Here is an 18912-nt window from a genome sequence, read left to right as displayed (position 1 = left end):
GAGAAACAGTCAAACTGCCTTCGCGCGTCGCTTTGTTTACCGAAAGTGAATTTTAGTCCGCTAGTTATTCAACTTGTGTGGTATATACTAAAACAATTATTCACCTCAGTGTTTGTGAATAATTGTCATTTATTAGGACTTAAAATAAAGCAGGCTACTTCAAAAGTTTTATTTCGTCCTTTAATTTTTTTCTCTACAGTGCACCCCAGTTAAGACAGCCATTTTAACATGAGCAGTACTGGTGTAGCGTTTTCTGGTGGCGGCATTCGGTCAGCGGCACTCTGCTCTGGAGTTCTGCGTAGACTGCTACAGAAAGGGATCACTCCGGACTACCTCAGCTGTGTGTCCGGGGGCGGTTACACAGGCACAGCATACCTGGACTGGAAATATCGCAACGAGCAAAAAGATGATCCAAAATGGCACAAGGAATTCTTTGACCACATGTGCAGGAGAGCTGGAATGGTGTGCAACTGGCAGAATCCTTTGGAAGGGTTTTTAGACACGATCATGATTTTGAGTCTCATGATCTTTGTTGCAATCATTCTGCCTTGCTTTATCTGGTTTGGTTTCGCTTTTCCAACAGCTTATATCATCGATTACTTCTTTGGTGATCTTTTGCGTTATCCGTTCACTTGTCCGGATGCAAAAACGCACAATTTCACCTCAGCTGAAAAAGCTCAGAACACTGAGGTCTCCAAGCTTTTTAACATGACTAACCAAATTGAATGTGTTCCCACATTAGCCCCAGAAATGTACTTCACTTTCATGACGTTTGCCTTCCTTTTTATAATGTTCCTTCTCTTTTTTGTCATCACAAAAGTGGCTGGACCGTCCCTTAAACCATTCGCCATATGTCTGTTTAACCTTACAGGGTTTGTGTTTGCAATGGTATTTCTTCCATGGTTTATAGAGGAGTATGTTGTTGTGACTCCCATGTGGCTTAACGCTTTGATACTCGTTCTTAGTATTTTCTTATGGCTCGGCATACCTCCTTTACGCGACAAAGCATCGTTAGCTATGATTGTCTATCTGTATGCTTACGTTGTTAAGTGGAGAGTGTACAAAACGGCAGTCTTATCGGTGGAATTCAGTGACGCAAGATTCAATGTCTTGATGTGGATATCTGGAATTTTGATCTGGGCCAATCCATTTCTTGGAGTGTTTCAAAGAAATGCCCTCGGCGCTTACCAGAGGTAACTAACATTCAGTTCAGAATCACTCACTCGAGTTTTTTTTTTAAAGAAGAGGACCAAGCTGTTACCTGATAAAGGTTTTGACGGCGCGAAGTAATTTTTTGTGTCCTTTAAACCTTTTTGCTTATTTCAGAAAAAACGAAACGAGAATTGAACATTTGTTAAGGAAACACGAACTTGACATTAGGTAGGCGGGTTCGGAGTTTATCGAAGTTCGTTCAAGCAATTTATTCATTCATTCTTCCGAACTAACGTGCACAGCTGGCTAGGAATCAGGCAAATGGCAGACTTGCGTGACAACCGTGACCACTTCACTAACTAGGTTTTCATCATTATCCGTTTCTTTCAAGAAAAAAAAAAAACAGTCAAAATTTTAGGCCTTGTTTTGTTGTTCTTGTAGATGGCGTCTCCAAAAAGCATTTTACTCTCCCGAGAGTACTGGGGTGACAGGCTGCTCAGAAGTTATGTGCCAAGATGTCCTTCCCTCGTGCGCATGCTGGGAACCAGTTGCAGAGAGGTTGAATCGACCTTTAACCTTAGATGACCTTGTAGGTCTGTCTCCAGAATACATCTGTAACGTGACAGTCAACAAATGGCGCACGAAACCTTCTAAAAGGTAGCCAAGCATTCAGTTATTCAGTTAGTCAGTTAGTCAGTTAGTCAGTTAGTCAGTTAGTCAGTTAGTCACTTAGTCACTTAGTCACTTAGTCACTTAGGCACTTAATCACTTAGTCAGTTAGTAGGTACCCACTGAAAATTTGTAGAGGGGGTGCGGCGCGCTTTAGATTCCCAACGATATTTTAATATTGCCTGGATTTATCATAGGAACGCGCACTCGTAGTTGAACTCGTCTTCAAGTACGCCTAGCGCTTAACAAACTACTCAGTTTTATTTTCTTCTTCTCAGAGAGCCTTCGTTTCAGCTCCTTACGATGGCCCCGTCTGGAATTGAACGAATTGATAAGGAACCCGGCAAACACCAATTTGAAAACCGGCTCCATCCCGCGGATATCAAGTTGTCAGAAGCCATGGCTACTTCAGCAGCCGCGGTATCGTATCACATGGGGAAACACGAAGATAAATTCGAACCTTTGCAGAGCATACAGATCATGCTGGGACTAGGATTAGGCAAATCGCAAATAGTGGAGCCTGAACATTGCAGCAGATGGCTTTCAACGGTATTAATATGATACATTACACCATACCACACCAAACCGCACTGCAACACATCACATCACATCACATCACATCATACTTTGCACTTGAGACTTGCAAACGAACTCATCTTTAATTTGGAAAAGGTGGTCGTAACTGAATATCGTTAGTACTTAACAGCCCACTGCAGTTGTGGATAGATAGTTTATTGATATTCTTACATGACAGTCTAAAAACTGAATTGCGTAAAAAATTTACAAAGAGATAAATTATTAAAAATACAACTATTAAAATCTACTATAACTAAATTAAAAATACAACTATTAAAATCTATTATAACTATATTAAAAAATTGCCGTAGAAGGAAAAAAGCTATGTTTAAAACGATTGGTTCGAGCCTTATATGCTTGAAAATGACGTTGACTTCTAAGGTTATACATATTTACATTTTCCTGTGGTAAGAACTTATGTAATTTATGGCTACTATTGAGCATGATCTTATTGAAGAGTTTCTTGCACAGGATAGAACGTTGTTCCTTTAGGGAGCTTAGATTGCAACTTGATAGGATATCCTGATATGACTCTTGTGGATCGATAATAAATAGCGCGCGTTTCTGTACACGTTCTATATCGTCGCTTAGGTAAGAGGGAAGGCTATGGTGAAAAGCCGGCGCGCAATACTCTAGAACTGGTCTTATGCATGTACAATAGAAGTTAAGAATGACCTCTCTTGAGACACAAGCTCTTTTTAGTAATTTGATAAAGTATAGTCTTGTTGGCCTTCTTTATGATTTCCGTAACGTGGTTATTCCAAAGCAACGTATCGGTGATGGTGACACCTAATATCTTAACACTGTTCAGTTGCCCAAATCTAGATCTAAACTATTAATCGAAATGGGAGCAAAAGACTGTTTAATTTTCTTAAAGTCTATTGTTAGCTCTTTGCACTTGTCCACATTAAGTTGGAGCTTGTTGCAGCGCGACCAGAGAGCTACCGTGTCTACAGCTTCCTGAATGTTACTTCCACTGTCCTTTGCGACCACTTCAGCAAGGGTAGTGTCATCGACGTATTTCCAAGTCTGTACATCAGAGGGGCTGAGATCATTTATCATAAGGACAAATAACCAGGGGCCAAGCTTGGTGCCTTGAGGCACGCCAGATTGTACGGGTTCCCATTCTGAGAAACAGTCGGCAGAGAGTTTCACACTTTGTTGTCTGTCCATCAAAAAATCACAGACCCAACGAGCGACACCACGCGGTATACGAAGAGACAAGACTTTTATTATTATTTTATTTTATTATTTATTTATTATTATTTTATTTATTTTACTTGTCGTTTGCATTTTATTTTACCCGGCTTCCGACGTAATCATTTAGGTGGCGGCCACAGGTTTACCAGTAGCCGAGTGATATCCTTTCTCTATGCAGTTTAAAATTATCTCGAAATATTTCCCGCAAAATTTCGCTTATAAGCCCCGGGCTTAAACAACTTCGTATGGTGCCTCGAATAGGCTTATAAACGAGGTGGGCGGGGGGGGGGGCTTATATCGGGGGAGGAGGGGGGGGGGGGGCGGTGTGCTTTAAAGCGTAATGAAAGAAGCGTTTCGAAATTAGCTTCAGCAGCGTTGATAGAAATACGTTTTTCGTTATCTGGTTTTGAAATAAGCTTTAAAAACTGATTAAAAATCGAATTATTTTCATTATTTGAAACAATATTGGGAGAGGGGGCTTGCCATCGAATGTATTTTCTTTTTTTTCTTCAGGTAGCTGGGTGGGTTTATAAGCGGGGATGGGAAGGGGGGATAAGCAGAAAACCGCCAGAACTGTGGGGTCGCCCACTACCTCTCGGAACGAGTTAATTCATTGGTTCTTTAAACAATAGATAACAGGTGTTGTTCCCTTCGAAAGCTTTTAGCTTTATTAAAACATTACGAATGCAGTTTTCTGATAGTAGTAGAAGTAGCCGGTGCATATGTTTATGCTGTGCTGAATGATTGAAGTCACAGTCTCTCTAACGCGAGCTTAACAACAAAGAAAAAGCCTAATTTGTAAACTCAAGAGGTGGTCACGACAACACAGCTCACCACAACAGACCACACTACACCACAGCACACCACACCACACCACACAACACCACAGCCACGCCACTCTACACCACACCATGCCACACCACACCACCAGATAAAATCACTCCACACCACGCCACAACCACGCCACACCACACAACATCACACTACGTCACGCCGCGCCGCGCCACAACACACCACCAAACCACTCCACACCACACAGCCGCATGACACAACATCACACAACATTTCGCACCATACCACACTAAGGTTCCTTTTGTGCTTTGTCGACGGCGACGTGAGCACAGTGAATCATTTCCAAGATATTACACAAAAATAATGAGACGTTTGACATTTTGAGTAAATGACTAATCCTTCTTTGTATCTTTTAGTGTCTTGCTTTTCTTATTCAACTTGTCCTGGTGTCTCCCATAATCGGGCTTCCCATGATTCCATTATTGGGCGGAAGCGAGGTCTGGAACCAGAGAGCAGTGATCTTTTTTCTCGTGTTTTTCTGCGTGCTGACGCTGATCGCCATCATGCCCACAGGCGCAGAAGATCCCCAATGTTGGCAAAATTTTGTCAGGTGCTATTTAATTATTTCTAGCTTATAGCTTAAAAATTTCCGGTTCTCCTTTTTTTTTTATAGTGTACGGTCTTTAAGAAGGAAGAGAGGAAGAGAACATGACGCTCACTCTTCTTCTTGGGCTCCGTTTACACGGGTCCGAACAAATTTTTGCACGGACGAATTTTGTTCCTGGACCGCCTGTTAACATGGATCCGTGCAAATTCTGTTACAGATTGCAGTGGTGTTTACACGGATCCGTGCAAATTTTAGACCAGTCGCGGCATTTGAATGGCTTTTTACGTCTTTGTTGTGATTGGTTATCGCTAATGTTTTAAGCCAATCATGTTGCAGCTGATGCAGTACGCGACAAATCAAACATGGCGTCAGACAAAAACTTTGGCTTTGGCTTTCTGGCCCGTGACTCGTAAGCTGTACATGCTCACAAAGAAATTCAAACGTGTAAGATGCCTCGATCGATGAAGAAGATCGGAAACAAAAGCCATTTGCAGCAACGTGTACTGCAAAAGCCCAGCTAATCCGGCCAAAATAGCGATGCATGTTGCTTCCGCTCGTCTCCTCATATCTGCAATCTGTTTTTTTGTTTCTTTTATCTTAAATTTAACAAAATGGAAAAAAAATGTTTCATTTTCGACAAGCAACCAGGCAAAACATAACTAGATTCCAGGCCTTAACAACGCTATCTGAGCAAAAAGTTGCACGGTTCGGGTGTTTACACAAGTCCGTACGAAATATGGAACCGTGCCGGTCAAAAAGTTGACCTGCTTTTTTCAGGTCCCAAACTTGCACACCTAGCCGTTCAAAAATTTGTCCAGTTCCGCCGGTCCCGTGTAAACGCAAGGTGGAACCGTGCAAGTTTTTGTCCGTGCAAAAATTTGTCCGGACCCGTGTAAACGGAGCCTTGGAGCCAGTACATTCGTTTAACGGCTTTTGCTTTTGTTTTCTTTCAAATGAATGTTCCCTTGACAAGACGCTACTTTGCTTTGCGGGCTTTTTTGTCTGACAGTGATGCCGTCATTCGCACTGCAAGTTCTTCTTTAGTTCACTCGGCCGTCTTTTTCTGCGTTGTCTCTAAGTATGAGAGAACTTTAAAACAGAGCTTACAATTGGTACTCTCTACTTCTTTCTGTAGATGGTGTATTGTCCATATATATCACGCCAGGTTTATCCGGGAACTTTTGGAAGTAGTCAACGTTGGCCCCACTCCCCCTGCTGTTCTGCACCTGTCCGACGGTGGCCACGTCGAAAACCTGGGCATTTTACCATTACTGAAAAAAAGATTGCAAAGGATCGTGGTTATCGATGGAGGAACTTTAAAAGAAGATCAAGGAGTCGCTGGAGCTCTTATCAACGCACTGGAAAAAGCCAGAGATACATTACACTGTTCATTTATTGGAATGAGCGGCCGAGACGTGTTGGAAGATCTCCGAGCAAATTTTATCGACAGGCCATCGAGCAAGCAGCCGAGAAGTTATCGATTCAGAGTCGAGTACTACGATTACACGGGAGAGGGCGATGAACACATGGTCGGGGAAGGAGAAGTGCTTTATATTCTCCCACGCCACCCAAAACAAGGGCTTTTAGCAGAGCGAAAGAGTTGGGGCGAAGTAACTGGTGACGTAAAGACCGATATCGAGGCTGACCTGTGGGGGAGTGGACCTGAAGTGGAAGCGAAAGAGGTGGAGCGCTTGACTTGTTGCTGCTGTGAGTGCTGCCATCGTTACCCGCTGAAGTTTTTATCAGGATTCCTTTGTGGCGCGTTCCCTTATCATTCTACTGCCAATCAGTTTTTCACGCCAGCCATGTTTACCGCCTATCATCGCGAGGGCTTCCGCGCCGGCATGGAGGCCCGCGCTGTTGAGTTTCTCTTAGGATCTGACAACAACTCTGAGTAAATGAAGAAAAGGACACCATGTGGCACGAAAATGAGCCCGGACATTTAATTGCCTGCAGACAAAAGGAAGAGAACAGTTTTGTAAGATCGAAGCTCAAGGAAACCTTTGAGGAACTGATAATACTTAAGAACAAACATCTTTACATACTTTTGATCTCGAGTAAGCTCTAGCTAATACAGGCCATTGTTGTCGATATTGTGTAAGTCTGTGCAGTGTTAGACGAAATTTAGTTTAGACAGTTTCATGGCCGAAACGGACAAGAGTAGATATAGACATTTTCGGGCCAGAATATGGGGTCGTGAGAAAGCCAAGAGAATCACAAAGCTCATAATTATAATAGGCCTCTTTGCCGATGCAGGTCAATAAGTTGCTTTAGATAAACTGGTCAACTATGTTTGAAAATAAGTAAGAGCGATCGAGCTAGCGATGTCGCCATCTAAACATCTACCGCTCATTATGAAATAAATTGATCGGTGATAGCTTATCGAAATTTGTTCAGTATTTGTTCTACAAACCGGTAATTTGTTAAGGAAAATATGAGCATTTTTTTGACTTGCAGATATCAGTTTAACGACAGCATTTGATGCATGTTTTCACTTTCAGAAATGTCTCACTGTGGCAGAAATCGATTCCTTCCCGGTTTAATTCGTTTCGCCCCGAATAACTGCCCCTGGGTCCCTGAGGATGCGTTTGACTATATATGATACCAGTTCTATGTCTGCCTGGGGAAAAAATAAACGGTTTATTTTTACTTAAGATCGCAGAGAATGTAGTTTTGACAACACTACACACCTCTCGGATATAGTAATAGGAAAACGAGTCGGCGAAAAGGTTTTTTGCGCTCACTCGCAAATGAGCAAGTTATTTTGTCTGACTCTGTTCATCAAAAACAGTTCACATGCATATAGCTGCTAAGAAGGCTTGGAACCAAAACATTGCGGCTCAAAACAATGACCTCAAAGGCAAAAAGAAACGTCGCTTAATCAATTGCCTTCTTTTCTCTCAAGAAACTTTCAAGTCGTATTTTCTAGTTATCCTTTGTTCAAAAAAGAAATGCCACTTTAAAAAAACTATTAAAGAAGGCTTGTCCTTAAAATCATCATAATCGGTTAATGGTAATTATTGATCTCGCTCGGTTTAGGGAAAAAGTTTCAATATATCCGATATTCGGCATAAGAGCGGCAAAGTTCAGTCGATGTATAGGTGAAACAGGCAGTTCCACATGTACAAGGGTTGCTTGTTTTATCCCAAATAATACTAAATCATTTTATTTTACATTCATAAAAAAGGAACCTGCAAACTCGATAGCAAGAGAGGCAGTCTTGCGCTAAAGAGTAATTTCATAATAACCACTGTAATCCTGAAGTAATAATATTTACTATGCCTTAAATTTGTTTTTGTTTAATTGAGTATAAAAGATCCGGGAATAGACACTGACAATTATATTTTGTTTCACAGTTTAAGTAAAATTACTCTTACCGGTAAGTCTTTATTCTGCGATGTTTTGTCTACAATATAACAATAAAAACTGGAACTCCAGCTGATGGCCTTTTAAAGGAAAGTTTGTAAAAATAACTTCACTGAATACAGACTTTTATAAACTCAGCATGAATGCCATAATCCTTTCCGGTCTGCAAGACGAGCTTACAGCGCTAGTAATTGTAAGATTTTATGTTTCTAACCGCAATATAATTTATATGCAAAATTTATTTTTGCTTTATATATCTGAAAGCCTCGTGGTGGCCATCGCTCCACGCGGTTACCTCATGCAGGTCAACAACAATACCGAATTGCCAAAGGTACTCTGGGTAAATTCACAGCCAGACACCCATGAGCAAACAAAACAAGGGTGTGTTTGGTTTGCTGTTTGTTCATTTAGCCTGAACCCACTATCATCTCTTTGCCTGCATCCCAAACCATTTAAAGATGAAGAAAGTCCTTATCTTCGTTTTAAGCCTACTAGTGATATTCAACTTATCATCTGCTCAAGGTGAGTTCTAGTTATGTTCCGGTTTAACCTGTTTTAGACACTCGAAGCGATGAGGCGGGAAAGTCGTTTGCTCGATATAATTACCAATTAGCACCGCTGATTATTTATCTTCCTATCACATTTATTTTTGGAGAAACAATTCAGCTGTAGCGTTAATCTATCTTTTTAGTTCTAACTCTGCCCATGGGAGTTTATTTTTGCTTAGGATATATATAGCAGAGAAGAAGTCCAATTGAGATCACACCAATACACGTGCGTCTCGAAAATATTTTCTTTGCCCTTGCGGGAAGATTGATGTTTGGAGGGGCAAATTTGTCTCAAATTTGTTGGACATGTTTTATTCGTGCTTGCTTATATGTTGTTGAAGTTAAAGCAGTTTTCATCTCTGCCTCTCCGGTCTGTTGTTTAAGAAGGACAACATGGTCAGAGTTGAGAAAATTAAATGTTTTTATAGTATTGAAAACCGTTCCTCGCTCTAAGTTGCTGTTTACGTCTCATTTCAGTAGCTTGTGCATGGAATTTTTCATGGCAATTCACTAAGAACGTTTCCTAGGTCTCAAATTTGTTGGAGATATAGTATAATCCGATCTCAAGTCAAGCAAGCCTTAATTTATGTTGTTGAAATTCAAGTAATTATTATGCCTGACTGTCCAGTCGACTGCTCAACTACGACAACTTGATCTGATTTGGGGAAATAATTAAAATGCTTTTATAGTATAGAAAACGCGTTTCTTGATCTAATTTGCTGTTTGGGTGTAATCCCAATGGTACGTTAATTATATTTCTGTTATCAAAATATTGAATATATTGGACTATTAAGGGCCTACTGCAGACAGCTTAATTGAAATTAATTAAAATTATTTCGCTAGACAAATGAACAAAAAAAATCGGAAGTATTGCGGGGGCGTCTTATTGCGAATTTGACAGGTTTATTGTTTTACCTTTAAGCACATTTATCGGTCAATGTACACGAAACCAGACGAAAGCACGAAAAGGCGGATTAAGTTGAAAAAATCTGGCCATTTCGAATTACTTGAAGATTTAGTTTCTTTTGACCAACCAATTTCACTTTGCACTTATTGGCAAAGATAACATTTAGTATTTCGACACAATTCCACTATAGATTCCCCGGTTGCCTCGTGTTAATGTTAGATAATACTGTACATTAATTCTGTTTTCACGGATGATTGGAGCATAAACTGGATTACGACCTATGAATATCTGTAGCATACGACACTTAAGGAATGAATCATTTCGATTTGCTACCTTGCACGACTTATTAATAAACAACGTTCTTCGTGATTACTTATTGACATGTTTAATTGGGAAAAACTGTTTTTTTGGTCGATTGGATTGGATTAGTTTTTTCATGCTCAAGTTCAAAAAGCCGCATCGAACTTGTTTCAGACTATAAATTTGGTTTAAATGCTCTGATGAAACAGTTACTCGATACAATTTTTATTTAACAATGCTCACAACCAAATCTACCAAAACCGTTTTCTTTTTCTTCCTTTTTCGACTGAGAAGCAAAAAAAAGGAAAAAAACTCGGGGCTAATTAACAGTTAACAACTGTTTTCTAAAATGGTTGACCCCTTTTTCAAATCCACCAAACCTTGCTGTGGTTGAAATGGCTGAATGCGTTTAAACACTAACTTCGGGATTAAATTCTCTTGCCCGTGTGAAATTATCTTGTCTAGGTGTGTCTGTGACAAAGCCGCAGAGACGCCAAATTCTCGGTCAGTTTAACACGACCAGACTCAATCGCTTGGTTAATCTGTCCCTGGCGTTTGTTAGATTTATATTGCTTTTGTATAGTTTATTTAGGTTTCTTAACCTATTATTGCATTATTTAACTTTGACTTCAGTAGCACAAAAGACTGAAAAGGCAAGAAATCATATTTTTGAAATTCTTAAACTTTAGTTAATAGCTTGAAAACAACAAAATCGTTAGTTATGTTTATTTTCAAAGTCAAATGTTCTCTAATTTGGCTGACGTTCGGCTTCGAAATTAACTCTCCAAAGATTGTGAAGTCTAATTACCAAATATAGCAAGTATATCTCTTGCACCTGAACCTTCCCGCCCAGACATCTGACCCAGGCCTTCAGACAAATCACGAACTCACTATCGAAATCACCAACTTTTCAAAAAAGACTCTTGTTTTGATCTGTTATAATTTGATTCATGACTCTGCTATCTATAAGTCTTTAATGAACGAAAAGTAGTTTTAACTCTGCATTACACTGGAAAGTAAAAAGCAGACGTTATGTTAAAACAGCTCCCAGAATGCCGCGACACATCCGGGACTTCTGAAGCCTTTTTCGCGCGAAAAAGCTTTTTCAAAAGCTCATAAGACAAAGTAGACATAATAACGAAGAAAGTCGGCCAAAAACAGTCACCACTGCTCGGGAATGCTACTTTTACAAGAAAACGGTTTATTTTACTCGTTACCATTCATATGGCTTTTATAAAAATAAGGTAAATAAAGACAATGCACCTATTTTTACGTCTGTTACTGTTTGGGAAGTATTATATTTTTTGGCCTCAAATGCAGCTATTTTGTAGCTCTGTTTGTATGGAACTCCGGATACCTTCATTCGTGCAGCACTACAACATTTAGAGTACTACCCACCAACTTATGTAGTAGTCCAACAATTGAATCTGCACACACATTGCTGAGTTTAAATGTTTGTATAGAGTATTTTCTATTTGTCTACATATCGTGTTTGATGTCATGATTCAGAATCGCCAACAAATGCCACAGGTGGAGCTGAAGGAGAAATGGTCATTGATTCTGCAGCAAGTGAGTATGAGTGACAATGTATATTATATTTATTTATTTTTTATTTTTTTTATTTATTTTACAAATTCGCCCTACGGAAGGTGAGTTCACAGAAGAACACTAAGTCCCCTACAAGGTGGACCCATCACCAAACCATCCCCCTAAAAAATCTATATCCCATTCCCTAGAACCCCAATATAAATAACAATGAAAACAAAAAGAAATAAATATTCCAAAGAAAAGAGCTAACAAGAACAACGTACAACAGTATTTACACGGCGGCACTTTGGACAAACTTATTTATACGTACGAATGTCATCGTGATAGAATCAGTACTGAACGTAGTCTTTCATAAAAATACGACTTTAACTTATTCTTAAATAATTCTAACCTCACCTCCGATCTTATTGCGACCGGTATTGCGTTCCATAGACTGGTTATACGTACGAAGAAGGAATTACGGAAAAGGGATGACTTAGTAGTTTTGTTGTTAAGAAACAGCCCAGAGGATCCCCGACGGGAATTCCCACTACAAAATTGAACGAAGTTATCTAGATTAATATCAATAAGTCCAGAGTTACATTTATAGAAAAATACATAAATTTTTTTTTTTTGAAACTGGCTAAAAATTTTATTGAAATAAGGACAATCTTGACAGTCTCAATAAAGTTAAAGCAAGAATACGGAAAGCCATTCAAGAATCAGATGTCGTACACATTAATTCTGTAGAATGGAGCAGTTTTAAATTGAGTGTCGTAAAACCAAAACCAAAGTAATTACTCTGGCCAATCACAAAGGACACGACAATCCAGTGAACCAATCAAAACTCGAAGCAAATACATGTAACTGGCACGAAACGCGGGAAAACGTGCGCGAGCTAGTCACGATTGGTTTTGGTTTTACTCCTGATTGGCTAAGAAAGTGGCGCGAGATTTTTAAGCCAATCACTAAGCGTAGTAATGTAAAACCAAAGCAAACGCAATTTACTTTCGACACTCAAGTGAAAACCGCTTTAATATGCTATGTAGCCAAATGTCTTGTGACTTCCAGGTAAAACCTACATACTTTATTTTATATTATCCATCTAGAACTGGGTATAGTGTGTAATGCTAATTACATTGAGGTGACTGTGGAGAGCAAGGACTACCCTGGTCTAGACACCAATATTACTCATCTTGAAGACAAGGCTTGTCCTCCCACCTATATAGACGAATCTAAGGCTGTCTTCAAGTTTGGTTTGGAGGAATGCAAGACCAAGCAGGAGGATGACGGGAAGGTGATTCATTACAAGAACAGGATCATTGCTGTGGTAGACGACGTTGATGAAGAAGAGCATATCACTCGAAAGAGCACAAGAGTGCTGCCCTTCGAGTGTTCTTTCAAAAAGAAGGTCGTTCTTTCTAAAGTGTCTTACTCTCCTGGCTATACTCAGTTGATCACCAATGCAGGTACATACACGTTCACTTCTGTAAAAAACTTCAGTAAAATATAAAAGTGGAAAAGTATTTGTACCAGTCCTTAAACTTTTCGCGACGCACCCAAGCATTTTCGTTTTTTTGACGGGCTGATTCTAATTTCAGCTATATAGCTCTGGAAAATTATGGAACAGATATAAATAACTAGAAACGGTTACGTTTCTTCCCGTTCTGCTTTCCTGCTGGCAAAAGCAGTTCAGGTCTACCTCTGATAAGCGTTCTCTTAGCTTCGCAGCCTGTACTCTCTTGTTTCAAGTGAAGCTGCATATAGCAATCTGAACAACCCACCTTCCCGTATCGTCCATTTTAACTCTCAAAATCAAACATGAGTGAATTATGTTAAATGACTGAGAACTGTGATGTGTGCCAAGATCAGACACTCATCCAGGTTGTGCTGTATAAGCAGCATTACCTTATTACTCCTATTACTAGGAGTTTCATGTGTTCACGATCTAAGCAGGTTAAAGAACATTCTACCTTGTAATACGAAGGAATCCTTGTATAGAGCTTTTATTTTACCTTATTTTTCTTATTGTAGTCAAGTTTGGTATCACTGTGGAAGAAGAAATATAGAAAAACTGGAAAGAACAAATGCGAGGGCCTTGAGATTTGTGTACAGCGACAAGACCTCGTCGTACGAAGCGCTCTTGCGGCGTATCGGATCAAAATCAACCTTAGAAAATCGTCGCACTCAAGATATGTTATTGACTGTGAACAATATTATTCAAGGCAGGGCACCATCCAGCTTCAAAAATCTTATAACTGAAAAGAGAACAGCGTACAATCTTCGCGGTAATTTTAATCTTTCCATACCTAAAGTGAACACTACCAGATATGGTCTTAAGTCGTGGCGTTATGCTGCAGCAAAGCACTGGAACATGCTACCTCGTGATATTCGTTCCATGGCAGGCTCAAAGGACTTTTTGAAAAAGATTAGACAAACTGATTTCAATGTTTAATAATTATATTTTATCGCTTTTAGATAGGATTTTTATATTTATATATATATATTTTTTAGGAATCTTAATTTAGCTAGATGGTGTTGTTGTTTGTTTGTTTTATTTTAAATTAGTTTGATGTAAATACTTTTATACCCTTTGTTTTGATGTAAATACTTTTGTAAATACTAAACTTTTAATCGTGGAGCACCTGAAAACTAGCTAACAGCTAAGTGTGTACTTTTTCCACGTTAAATAAAGTATGTATGTTTGTATGTATGTATGAAAGTGGGTGCTGACGTCAGAGCTGGAAGAAAATACTGATAATACGATTTGAAATTAGTGGGAAATAGTTTAGTTTTAAAGGGCTTTTGTGACAATACAACAGAGCCCCATTTTTTTTCGTGAGTTAAAAAAAAACTCTCTATTTCCACGTGCATTTAACGTGATGTCATCATGCACAAGCACAATAGAATGATTACCCCAGATGACAAACGGACTACCCCGGATATAAAAAACGCAATCGACTGCGCATGTCTCCGATCTTACATCCGACAAATTTTGGCTCTTTCTCGCTATTGTAAAGAATAGGCTGCTGTCTTGCTAGGGCTCGCCAACAATAACCTGATTGCTTACTTATTTTGATGTGCTACTCTTCTTTCCACAGAGGACTACGGTAACTTCACCTATACTATGGACATGTACACCAATGAGAATCACTCCGAAAAAGTCGAAAAATACCCGCTCCTTGTTGGAATTAGCCAGCGGTTGTACATAAACCTGCAGGTGCAGTCAGGTGACACTGGCCTGAATCTGTTCCCGGATGAATGCAAGGCTACCCCTTCAACTGATTACGATGCTGAAACAGACCATCTGATTATCGAGGAAGCGTAAGTAACTGCTCTGGTGTTCAATACTATAATGGCACGACCTTCTGCACGAACCTACCAGGAATCAGGAGCCCATTACCCAGAACATGCAACTGTATTGGATTCATCCCACAGCATTCACAGATTTTTTTTAAACCACCGCGAACTTCTATTCCGCTAGTCAATTGAAAGTTAACGTCACCACATGACGCAATCTTTTTCCGTATCAAATATTATGCACACTTTTCCGGGGAAGACACCGGAGTCTACAAATAACCCACTCTGCGCAAACGCTGTGACAGAGACGTAGTATGAGAGCTGCACGCACTGCGTAATGGGCTCCTGCAGGGATCAAGATTCTCACCGGCGTAGCTCATAGGATCGCTAAGACACGCAAACCTCACTACCACCACAAGGTTACAAACTAAGGAGAAGATAGTCACCAACTTAGCTAAGGCAAAATGTTAATCTGAGTATCGTCTATTCACAGATGCCCAATTGACAAATACCTCGAGTACGAGTACAAGAAGTCAGCCACTCAGAGCTTTAGCTTTCTAGCCTTTCGCTTTAAATCAGGATATCAGGACGTCTACATTCATTGTAAGCTGACCGTTTGCCGCTCTGACGATCAGGAGTCGAAATGTGAAAAGGGATGTCAAGAAGACGAAAATGACTCCAGGAAGAAAAGAGACATCACGGAGGGATACAGTGCAGATCTATATGTTGGGCCAATCAAAATACAGGAGGAACAAGAAAACGGTAAATATAGAAACAGCCGGCAAGATTACAATTTCCTTGAGTGTGATTGGCTGATAAACGTTTGCATTTCCATTAGCCTACAAAACTGTCAGAGTTTTAATCGGACAATCTGCATTTCAAGTACCTGAACAATGAGCTGTAATGGAAGCAGAACTAGTAAAGAAATGTATTTTGAATAACCAAAAAGGCATAACTATAAGGCAATTGTGTTGCTATTAAATTTTCATCCTTGAAATCGAAGTGATCGCTAAGGGGACTTTGTGTGCAATCTAGAATTATTTGCCTGCATGCTTGTAATACCGAATATCGATCACCGATTAGGTAGAAAAATGAGTATGTGTTTTTCCCCTATTATGTCTCATCCTTTTGATTACCGTAGCAGACTTATTGGAAATGCGACTGGGTGCTAATTAATCTTAGTGTCAGTGTATAATAAATGACATTTAACTAAACTTTGATTGATAACATTAAGATTAAATTATCGACAAATTTTCCTGAAATAAAAATCCTCTGAAAACTAAATTTTGACAGTAGATATGCCTTGCTTGAAATAAATTTGATTGCTTCATTAAAGTATTTGATCAATACTTGCTGGATTAATTTAATTTTTCGAATGCCTACTTTTTCAGCCATGGAATCCGCCGACTCCTCAGAAATCGCCAAAGACAGTCCAAAGGCCCTTCTGTTGGTTGGAGTCCTTGTGGGCCTTCTGGGTACCATTACACTGGGGCTCATTGGAGCACTCATTATCATGACCAGGCGAAGGCGTCACTCGGCAAATGGACCCTCTCTGTTGGTTCATGACGAGTAGATGCTAGTAGGCAGGTCGTTTCTACAAACTACATTGTTTTCTCTTTTAAGGTGTTTTTTGGAAAATATTCTTGCACGTACCAGTTAACCTTCGAGTGCTTTCAGTTCAAAACAAAAGAGGAGTTTTCAAAACCTTCAAGGATGTAGATTTTTTGACATTCACTGTTTTCGTTGAAGCGTGCCCTGTTGTGAACCGCTTCTTGCTACATATTTTGCCCCTTTGTCGAAATAATAATAAAAGAGATCTTACGATCAAACCTTTTTGTTTAAATATTTTATTACTTTTCATGCCCACCCTTCATTTTGCTTATCTAACTGATAAAGCTGATTAATTGCAGCGTCCGAATGACTGCATGTACGAAACCACCTCTTGGAGTCCACGAGTGCATTTTGTTTCTGGAAGACGAATTCCTCTTATACCATATGCCATAAAAAAGAAAGCTGCACTTAAAAGGGGAATGGTGGTGGTGAGTTTGGGGGGGGGGGGGGGTGGATGGGTGGTGGGACTGAAACTTTTGAAACCCACAATTGATCATATCACGATCGATCATACCCAATTGAAACCCACAATTGATTATAACGCGGAAACTGCTTTGAAGTTTAACGCGATTTTCGATCCGCCATGTTTCAATCATCAGTGGTTGGCACGTGGAATAATTCTCTTCAAGGTTGAGTTACTCTACCCCTAAAGTCGTGAAAGCTTAGTATCCAGAACATCAAACTACGTTTTTTAGGACCCCAAGATGTGAGCTTACTGTATGTTGCCCAGTTGTTTTGCCAAATCTTCGGCAGTCGAACCAAAACAAAGAGATTCTAATATATTTGTCTGAGCACGTTTTCTTGAGCTGTAATCAGGATGTTACTGAGCGATTTTGTTATAAAATATAGTTAAATATTTCTATCAAGGAAATTAATTTCGCAATCCAATCTAGAGTTTTCAGCACTCCGTTTCATATGGCGTGTCAGTGGATTAACGCACTGCCGTCCTGACTTTGAATGAACAAACAGACATTTACAATATGCAGAATGGCCTCAAACCTGTTGAAAACCCCAACCTGTGGTGGGCTAACTAGTTGCTGAGCTTTGCTGAACTCGAGACACTACCGAGAACAACTTCAGTTAAGCACAGAAGATTTGAGCCAGGAGTCCTTAACAACTCAGCCACTTCGTTAATGACCCTTTAAAATTAAATTAAATTGTCTTTATTTAAAGCTAGACTGAGCTTCTGGGGCCGTGTATTGCTAATGGAATTGGAATTTGGAGGTGTTGGATTTTGGAAAAGATTGAAGAAGCTCCAGACTGAAGCTCCAGCCAGATGTTGAAAGCTCTCTTTAGTGTCTTTGTAGAACAATTTGTCAAGTATTTTTTTTATTTAAGTAGGGATGTTTTTGGGTATTAAAAACGATCTGAAAATAATTCGTGGTAGTGCCTAAGGCTGCTTAGTTCTGCGAATTAAGCACAAACAAACGTGTTTTGCTGTTGATTTTTGAAGGATCATTTTTTTATTATTGATCTAGGGATTTTTATGGTTATGTTGGAAGCCCTAGGGATTTTTATCTGGGTCTTTAATTTTTGCCCCCATTCGATCATCACCGTCACTTGAAATCACCGTCACATTTGCGGGTAGCACGGATGGTGCAGTGGTCAGAGTACCCGCCTCCCACCAATGTGGCCCGGGTTCAAAACCCCGACCCGGTGTCATGTGTGGTTGACTTTGTTCTGGGTTCCTGTACTTGCTCCGGGTGCTTTTCTCCGGGACTCCGGTGTTGCTCACTCCACAGAAGCCAACACTTCCAATTTCAATTCGATTGGTAATACACAGTCCAATAGGCTTCTTATGATAAAGTAAACGAAACGCTGTATGAATATAGTTTATTCATTATATTCTACTGGTCCTTATTGCACTCAAAGCACATCTAACTTTATAACCAAAATAGTAACAAACGTAACGATGTTTACATCACCCATAGGTTAACCCTACTTCTTGCTTACAGTTACTGTTTATTATAAGTAACATCAGAAACCCATAACCCTTATGGGTTTCTGATAACATGGATAGGCAGTCTGCGCTCTGAACTTTCAGAACTTTAACACAGTACACCACCTATTGTTGAGGTTAAAAATGAATATCAGTGCTGCGATTACTGAAATAAATATATTGAGCAAATTAGGGCGAGAAAAAGAAGGTTTGTAGATCTGTGTGAATGATCAGCCCTCGACTTTAATGAGATCATGAAGCTCTTTCGAAATTAAATTTACATTTCGTTTACGTTTGCTCGACGTAACAAATCCAAACTTAAACCCGTTAAATTAACCGTGAAAGTTGCGTAAGATTGGTAATTGTGATAAATGAACTGCTTTAGCAATTACTACAATAAAATAACGAAAAAAAGAAA

General features: G+C 39.6%; 2 protein-coding genes across 4 annotated transcripts in view; both read left to right on the top strand.

The window, feature by feature from the left end:
* The window catches only part of LOC144664342 (uncharacterized), a 40773-nt gene that overhangs the window by 5733 nt on the left and 16128 nt on the right, over nt 1-18912 (top strand). The window contains exons 2-6 of one of the 2 annotated variants that reach the window (XM_078525444.1): nt 200-1193; nt 1594-1809; nt 2100-2370; nt 4806-4999; nt 6132-6934. In XM_078525444.1, the coding sequence (XP_078381570.1) occupies nt 229-1193; nt 1594-1809; nt 2100-2370; nt 4806-4999; nt 6132-6894 (2409 nt within the window). In that variant the 5' untranslated portion in view covers nt 200-228 and the 3' untranslated portion in view covers nt 6895-6934. Of the gene's footprint in view, nt 1-199; nt 1194-1593; nt 1810-2099; nt 2371-4805; nt 5000-6131; nt 6935-18912 lie in introns of those variants that run through there. The other variant, XM_078525445.1, reaches the window with a different exon arrangement.
* Nucleotides 8731-18912, top strand: part of LOC144664358 (ZP domain-containing protein-like) — a 34776-nt gene continuing 24594 nt past the window's right edge. The window contains exons 1-6 of one of the 2 annotated variants that reach the window (XR_013572771.1): nt 8731-8884; nt 11627-11686; nt 12754-13113; nt 14746-14968; nt 15438-15706; nt 16336-16638. Coding sequence is in view for 1 of the 2 variants with exons in the window: in XM_078525472.1 (XP_078381598.1) it covers nt 8821-8884; nt 11627-11686; nt 12754-13113; nt 14746-14968; nt 15438-15706; nt 16336-16517 (1158 nt within the window). In the remaining variant the exon portion in view is untranslated. Of the gene's footprint in view, nt 8885-11626; nt 11687-12753; nt 13114-14745; nt 14969-15437; nt 15707-16335; nt 16774-18912 lie in introns of those variants that run through there. The other variant, XM_078525472.1, reaches the window with a different exon arrangement.

This window comes from Oculina patagonica, chromosome 8, assembly GCF_052425735.1.
Source record: "Oculina patagonica isolate OP01 chromosome 8, crgOcupat, whole genome shotgun sequence".
Lineage (NCBI taxonomy): Eukaryota > Metazoa > Cnidaria > Anthozoa > Scleractinia > Oculinidae > Oculina > Oculina patagonica.
The sequence above is the reverse complement of the archived record's forward strand: the minus strand, read 5'-3'. Positions and strand labels throughout refer to the sequence as shown.